Source organism: Heliangelus exortis, chromosome Z (genome assembly GCF_036169615.1).
Source record: "Heliangelus exortis chromosome Z, bHelExo1.hap1, whole genome shotgun sequence".
NCBI classification, from domain to species: Eukaryota; Metazoa; Chordata; class Aves; order Apodiformes; family Trochilidae; genus Heliangelus; species Heliangelus exortis.
In genome coordinates, this window is record NC_092454.1 from 26,632,114 (window position 1) to 26,640,617 (window position 8,504).

At 43.1% G+C, this 8,504-nt stretch overlaps 1 protein-coding gene across 2 annotated transcripts in view; it reads right to left on the reverse strand.

Annotated features, from left to right (window-relative positions):
- WDR36 (WD repeat domain 36) overlaps positions 1–7,187 on the reverse strand; it is a 30,907-nt gene extending 23,720 nt beyond the window's left edge. The window contains exons 1-7 of one of the 2 annotated variants that reach the window (XM_071730151.1): positions 6,984–7,187; positions 5,808–5,835; positions 4,135–4,235; positions 3,538–3,655; positions 2,543–2,675; positions 857–911; positions 24–156 (exon numbers count right to left, since the gene is read on the reverse strand). In XM_071730151.1, the coding sequence (XP_071586252.1) occupies positions 24–156; positions 857–911; positions 2,543–2,675; positions 3,538–3,655; positions 4,135–4,235; positions 5,808–5,835; positions 6,984–7,130 (715 nt within the window). In that variant the 5' untranslated portion in view covers positions 7,131–7,187. The remainder of the gene's footprint in view (positions 1–23; positions 157–856; positions 912–2,542; positions 2,676–3,537; positions 3,656–4,134; positions 4,236–5,807; positions 5,836–6,983) is intronic. The other variant, XM_071730150.1, reaches the window with a different exon arrangement.
- Between the last annotated feature and the right edge of the window lie 1,317 nt (positions 7,188–8,504).

The window sequence follows — 8,504 nt, forward strand, 5'->3', positions numbered from 1 at the left end:
AAAAAAAAAAAGCTACAACTTACCAGTGCGAAAAGATATTGCTGTAATGGGACCCCAGTCTTGCTGAAATTTCATGAGACTTTCATCAAATTTAATATTATGTACAATGATATGACCAGATACAAGACCAACTGCAACAACATCCACTGCTGGAGCCTGCAGGAAAAAATGAACAGCAACGGAAATTAAGAGAAAGCCTGCTTACACTGATTAGAACCAGTATGTACAAGACAATGTATATAAGTCCAGAACAAATAGTAAAGAAAGAAATAAGGCACCTCACAAAATCTTCTGTCACAATTCTCTTAATGCATGACCAAACATCTGATAAAACTAAACAAAAAATGAGAGATGAAAGGTTTTACTCTTAGTTCCCATAAGACAAAACACTTCTGTTTCCAGCACCTGGAAATCCCTTGAAAAACACCTCACTAAGTTTCAGGTGTTCTGGTAGATCATTACACACCCCGGCCTATATAACTATTTTTAAGAACTTTTATACAGGACAATTACAGACCACTTTCAAAGCTGTCATCAATGTTACCTGTACAGAAGTTACACAATACCCATGTACCTTGCAAGCAAACTTTTCTCTGAATTCATTACATCATTCAGTGAATAAAGACTAAAGGGGTAATGAACACAAAATAGATAAGATGCTAAATGCAACAGGAATACAGAAAGCACAGGTAAGAAGTCTTTAAGTCTGCCTCTCTTCATTGTCTAAAATGCTTGAGAGGATTATTAAAATTACCTGTAAGAATACAAGTCATCTATACTGTAATGGTGAACAAAAATATTCTGCCTGCTATTCTTGACCCATTTTATAAGAAAATCAGGTGATAATAATACTAACTTGTTCAAGAGTTGTGACTGCTGAGTTCCATCCTGGAAATGAGTATAACAGTTTGCTGGAAAACAAACAAAAAATATAGATCAACTAACACTTGGAAATTTTCCACAACAAAATGGATGCTTTATATGCAAAGAAATGTAGATCAGCTTTCTGATATTAATAAGGTTAAGAATAAAACTTCTGGTTAATTTTTATTTTTAAATAAAGTTAGTGTCATGAATTAGTAGCTCAAAGATGACATAACTTTTTAATATGAATATGGAGGAAGACCCCTACTGTGCCAGTTGTCCCTATGCATTTCTGCTCTGAACACCCCTCTTCAGAATCCAACATAAAAAGCCAGTCTTGGTTCAATTTCAATGAAAAGCAAATCCTTTACTTGAAGAGTGACTTCTCTAAATGAAGACATCAATGTGTATTATTAGCACACCTCATCTTGTTTCTTTCAGAAATGTTAACAGCCAAAATGTGAAGCAGGGATGTTCGCTCACAAGGCAGTCATGAAGTACTTACTAAGAGTGAATTTATGAAAACAGCATTTAAGAATGGAGATGATTAAAAAGCTATTCTACCATCACAAATAGAGGGTGGCATTCTTAAAAAAATGCTAGCAGCCATATGTTACCACCTCCCTCTTTTCGTTTACTGACAGAGACCACTAAACTTTCCCCTTAATTCTTCAAACTTAGTTTTCTAACTGAGCCTACGCTGATCTACACAATAATCTATGTAAGGAACAGTAAAAAAACCAGAAATTGCTCAACCCAGCAACACTGTTGCAGGAGCACTAACTATCACAGAAATGTTTACATAGTTCAAAGAGAAACTAATACATCTAAGCACAATTTTTTGTCATCTAGGATGTACTGCAGCGCGGGTACTGTGACAGGCATTGAAGAGACAGGAGTATTATGTACATTTACTTTTCTGTAGTTTTAGTTTATTCCTATTTCCTGAATTATTCAGCATACGTAGCATCTCCAAAGCATCAGAATATCAAACAAAAATAGTAGTGATAGCACTGAGAGTATGCAGTAGTTATGAGAATTAACACTGAACTATGCAAGATACAGTAACACCTATTTGCAGTATGGGAAAGTTTGCACACAGGGAAGTTTGCTGCAGCTGTTAACAACTTTCACGAGTTAGAAAAGCAGGTGGTGACGGTAGGCATGAAAATACTGCTATTTTGGACAGAGCTCTACTGGGACATGCTGAGAGACAAATACATGCCCATGCATTTTTTACCTGAGCACAGGGCTCAAACACCAGAAATTACCTCCACTCTACCTGTCATCACTTCCTTGGACTTGCAATAACCGAAAAACCAAGCTTGGAAGAAGTGACATAGAAGGCCTGAACATGCATTTACTATTGTTTTAATTATTTTCATGGGAAAGCTATGTGAATACAAAAAAATAATGCTAATAAAAGAAAGTAACGAAAAACAAATCCTGAGCAATCCCTGACATTTGGCTGGGCTCTCCCTGCACAACTTGAAAGGTATACTATACACATTCAGGAAGCAGCAGCACTGTTTGTTCTTGGAGACAGATGAAGTGAAAACTTCACCAAAGGAATCCATAAAAGGTTTCATATTCAAAATCTGCTGCACTTAGAAGTATTAAGTGTTGCGTATGAAACTACCCGATGCATGAGGTATATCGAAGTTATTAAGAAACTTACTTGGATCTTATATTCCATAGCTGCAAGCTCCCTTGTTCACTTCCCAAGAGAATTTTATTCAAATAGGTGCTGGGATGCAGAATTGCAGAAACTGTAAAAGTGGCCTTATCAAAATCCACCCGAAGATACTCCTCTGCAAAAAAAAGTAAGAAACAATGTCACTGTGGCTATCTCTACAAACCTTTGGGCTTGTCATCTTCTGGCAACTGTAAAGGCAGAACTGATGTTTACTCCACACAAATCCTGTAACCGGTGTTTTTTGCCATAAAGGATTAACTTATGTGTAACAGGACAGCCTAAACTTCTTCAGCTTACAACTTCTGTTGGCCTGGATGTATATTTTTTCCCTATAAGCCTACCCATCCCAATGCTAGCAAAACTGTTCTACCTTACTGAAGCATTCCTGCTCCTGCCTAAGCAAAACACTTGACCTGATTAGCATGGCTTTTGTTTTACATAGGAACTTCAATTTTTTAGAGGCTGTTCTGCAGACACTTTCAAGACTCAGCATCAAGGAAATAACACTGGTCACACCAATAAGAATACTTTCTAAAATAAAAAATTCAGGACACTAAATCAGGATTTCATGAGAAATGCCATTACAATGGCATGAGAAGATGCTGACACCACCCACACAAGTAAATACCAAGGAACTACACGATTTCAGAGATGGCATAAAAGCTGCTTTACCACAGTCTATATATCTGTCCCCTGCAGATCACAGTGAGGTTGAAATTATATGATATTTATGGTCTAATCCAAACCATTCTGTGATTCTACTCTTTACACATACATAGAACCTTAATGGGTCTCTGCATGTTGTGCAGCATCCACTCATGAAATTTCAGGACTTTTGATTACCATTAAAATAGCGTTATCACTTAAATTTTTTTTCTCTTTAAAGAATAAACTACTTCTGAAAATGCACACTTTAAAAACCTTTTTTTAAAATTAATTTTTAACAAAAAGTAGTAATAAAAACCAAAATTTTTCACCTTCTGATTGTATATTCCAGACAATAAGAACATTATCAACATCCACAGAGATGACATGATCACCAAAAGGCTGCAGAAGATGTATCCTTGCCTTATGACCTTCATAGGTATGAACCACCTAAAATTTCAAAATAGAAGTGTTTCCAGTATAAGCTGTTTAGGTAGCATACCATGTTAACATAAAGCTCGTGGACAGCTAACATGTGAGCAACAAGTTTACATAAAATACATGGAAAGACCACAAAACTTTATTTGGAAGACACAATTTTATCTGATATTTAAAACCTTTGCCAAAAACATTTTAACTTACATACTTTTAACTATTTAATTTTAATTAATATATGGGAATTAACAATTTTTATTTCTAAGTAACTTTATTATTGTAATTAATACATAAAACACAGACCAGGCCTTAAGAGAATTTACTTTTACATTGTGCTATTTTAAGCTGTTTATTCCTCCCTCTACAATTTTGTTTCCCTAAAACATTATTAAATACCTGCAGAAATAGACACTGGTATAAAACTAACTGTCTTGAAAACACAGACACTACACAACTGTTTTGTACTACCAAGCAACAAGTAAATTAATAAAAACCTCTTTATTCCTGGCAAAAGCATGGAGAATATTGTCATATGAAGCAAATATCAACATGCGATCTGCTGCCAAACATGTAATGTCTTGTGGCAAAGCATTACCTGTTAATCAAACAGAAGAAAAGTTAAACAAGTTTCACATTCATAACAAAAACGAAAACTTGATGGTGTATTTCTTTAGCATGGTGACCCACCAAGTAAGCTGATTTCTGATATTCTGTTGAACTTCTTGTGAGAAATGCACACATTAAAAATGAATGCAACTATTACAATTAATAACACCACCTGTCACAACAACATGAGCAACCAAATTGATACCAAAGGTGGTTCTTTTGAAAAAAAAAATTTTATTACTGAATTATCACTGTAAGTAAAAGCACATATTGGCTCTGTGAATGCTAGAAGTTGCCCAACATAATACCTCTGTGGACTGTCAGAGCCTCATAGACCACTCAACTGGAAACACACAATACATCAAAGTCTCAACCTTAGCAATGCTTGTTAGGTTAAAGCATTCTGCAGACCTGGAAGTTCATAACCCAATCCTGTACCCATTTCCTGATTACAAGCCAATAGGAATCTACTGCTCTAAGAATACATCCTTCTCCACACTCTGTGACTAGTTCAGAAAGAATATCTACTATTGCAATCTGCTACTTATTAGCTCAAACAAAACAGTCAAATCTCCAGACCACACTGAGAAGCTGTTGGTATGGTCCCAAGTTGTAGAAAACTGAGAAAAATACTGTCAATCTAAGAAAATATAAAAAACACAAATCACAGTGCTCAGCAATTGCAGAAAGAACCATCAGATCAAAAATCAGTGGCTGTGGGAGTGTGCCTACAATACAAGCTTACACCATCACACAGCAGCTTTACCTGCAATATTGCTTTCTACTACGAATTATTATCAGACAAAAATGTTTGTACCCTTTGCTGAACTGCAGCACAGCTTCCATGGGAAAAACTAATGTAAGAACATAAAGGCTGCACTTCATGAGAGGTTCCATTTGTTTGAACACATCAGACATCTTTCCACAGTGTCTCTGAAGTAACCCAGGCTTCTGATCAAGGTACAGGTATCTGGTACTCCACATGAGCTGTACCTCAGCTGGCCAAGATATTTTTAGGCACATTCCAACTACAATGGAATGTAGAGCTTCTTCAGGAATGTAGTGCTACTTCAGAGCACTAACCACGTAATAGCAATAAACCAACACCAACACAGAGAAAGCCACATGATTTATTTTTTAAATCACAAACTTGCATGCAAACTTCCCTATTTCTCAAAAAGCTTACGTGACGATGCCTGTAAGAAGAGGCAGCCCACTGAAAAAGATTTCACTGAGTATGCAACATTTTTAAGCTAATGAAAAATATTCTGCTTTATGAGGTTTGTGTAAAAACTTCGTGGTACACAGAAGTGAAAAACCTATCTTTTAAAACAGTATGCATCTCACAGTTGACATGTTATATCCTCATGAGAACTATGTTACACCTGCAACAGTAGCCTTGTTTCTGATTTGATATCCTGTATTTCTGAACCTAAGCATATTTGTGTCAGTTTTAGTACATACAATTAATTTTCTATTTTTGAGTTGACAATCAAGTGCAGATGTCAGATGTGTGTTAAAACAAAACAAAACAAAGAATAAACAATCTGTGTGTACTTACTCACAGCAACAATACCAAGCTTCTTCACCTGCAATGAAAACATTAAAAAAGGCATTTTTAGTGATTGGCTGCAATGGATAAACAGAAAATTGAAATTGTAGGAACCAAACTAGATGAGATAATGAAACTGCATGCTTCACAAGAGAGGAAGGTTACTCATCTTCGTTTACAATAGTATCCACAGAAAAACCCACAGACAGAGATCAAAAGTGTATTTGTCAAAAGACAACCATATGGCTAAAGTAAGTTGCACTTACTGATTTACCGTATTTGAACGCAAAGGAAACTAAGCACATGTTTAGACACCCTGCATATCTTTTTTTCACATCACCTTTGCTTCTACTTTAGTTCCACTACAACCATGCTATGTTATTATCCTGTCCACAGAGAACTTGCTTCAATTACAGTTATCTTTGTCTAGTGGTGATCATCACTATTTTAGTTCAAAGTCTGTGAAAAAGCCGGACAGGATAAAACACTGAAAGACTACCATAAGAAGACTGGAACATCTATCGGCTGCCTGCACTCTGCCGTTTACCATAATCACTGGAATCAGTACTGGTTTGTTACTGCTTCTATAGTCTGAAAACGCCTTTATCGCACCGCACGTGAATCAGTATTAAAAGTTTTCATCTTGCAGAACCCAGTTACGCTTCTGCTTCCCTGCTGGAGAGCTTTTAATACAATCTAGTGGACTGCCCCCCAAAATCGTAGCTCTCAAATGCTAATCCAAACCTCAAGCTCCCCAAACCGCAAGCGACCCTGGTTTATTTAACAACGAAGGAAATGCTTCAGCATCCCGTTGCTCGCCTGCCCGGCGGATGGGCCGTGCCGAACCCGACAGAGCCCATTCCGGTCTTTTCTAACCCCCAGCCTCCCTTCCTCCCACCCAGGGGCTGCAGAGCCACCCAGCCCGCCGCCGCGGCCTGCTACCACCGGGGCACCGCAGCCCTCCTCCTCCTCCTCCCGCCTCGTGGTACCGGGGACTGGAGGAGGCGGCAGCCCTGTCGCGTGGCTCGGGGCGGCTCCAGCCTCGCCAGGGCCCAACGCCGGATGGCGGCGAGGCGGACGGACCGACCGACCGACGGACCTGCCGCCCGCCCGGCAGGAGAGAGAGAGAGAGAGGGGAAGGGAGGGCAGCGGACAGACTTGGCGGGTGGGGAGCCGCGTACTCACGTTGTAGGTGTGGACGCTGTTCCCGACGGCGGTGGCGAGGTAGAACTCGCGGTGGCGGCTGTGGTACCGCAGCACGTGCGGGACGGGGCCGCTGAACCGCCCGAGCACGCGGAAACCGGCGAAGAGGCCCCCGCCCTCGCGCGCCATGGCAGCCTCACGCCGCTCGCAGGAAGCTTCCCCTCTCCTTTCTTCCCCCCCTCCCCGCGCTTCCGGCCCGGCACTCCTCACTGCGCCGTGCACCGCCCATAAACGGTCCCCGACCCCGCGGCCGCTTTAGTTCCGCCACCGGGGCGGTGCTGCCCCGGGTGGCTCCGCGCTCCAGAGGCGGCAACCCCGCTGCGGAGCCCCGCTCTGGGTGCCGCTTTGCCCGGGAGGGCCGGGAGAGGACCGTCAGCGCCGGTAATCCGGCGGGCATCGTGCCGTGCAACTTCCTCCCGCGGGGCCTCCGCAGCGGCCGCCGAGACACGCAGGGGACCGTCACACACAAGCACTCTCCGCAGCCACAGCTGCTCGGGGTTTTTCTTTTTTTTTTCCTCCCCTTACGCCGCCCTTTCCCCTCACAAAGGCCCAGGCTAAACGCGGGCTCTGCTGCGGGGCATCCCCGCACGGCACCGGAGCGGCGGGGGAGCCGGCATCCCGCGGGGCGTTCCGGCCAGCCCGCCGCCCACTGCGCCCAACGCCGATGTCCTTCTGAAGGTGTTCGGGGGTGTTTTATGGCTGTTAAAAATAAATTCTTTAGATACATATAAAAGCAACCCGCGGGATGATTTCGCTGCGATGACTTCACGACAGACAACAATTTTTGTGCAAAGCCCAGTGGAGGGGGGAAAGTTAAAACGCTACCCTCGGGAGCTGTCTATCCCAAATTGCTGTAGTTTCGCAACACCGCCATCACTTCCAGGGCCTTGCTGTCACGGCATCGACCTCGGCTTGCCTTACCGGGGGCGGCAGCCTCCCGCTGCTGGCCGTGGGGCTCCCCGCGGCAGGGCTGCACCGCCGCCCCCCCCGACCGCGGCCCCCACCCCGGCTCCGCACCCACGTGTGGCAGCCGGTAGCCGGGACAGTGCCGCTGCACCACAGAGCGGACGCTGCGACAAATCTGCGGCAGCCCCACGCCCGCTCCGGGGGACGTGCCAGCAGCCTGACCGCCCGCCCGCCCCGCACGCACGCACGGAGCCCGACGGACAGACGGACCTCCACGCCCGCTGCCCGTGGACTCCGACCCCTCGGGAGTCACCAGCCCTCTATCCCCTTTCCCTTCAGCGCCTCCCCCCCCACTCATACCTGAAGGAGGGTTGTCCATCCACTCTTTCTCCCTCATCACTGCCCCTTTTGCACGCTTTCCCCGCTTTTTCTCCCTTCCCGCCAGTTTTTTTCCCCTTTTCCTCCTTTTTACCTCTTTTTCTACCCATCGCCCCTTTCTCCTCCATGCCCTCCCTCCACCGCGTTGTTTTGGTTGTTGTTGTTGTTGTTGTTGTTGTTTGCTCGTTTTTGGTTTGGGTTGGGTTGGGTTTTTTGTTG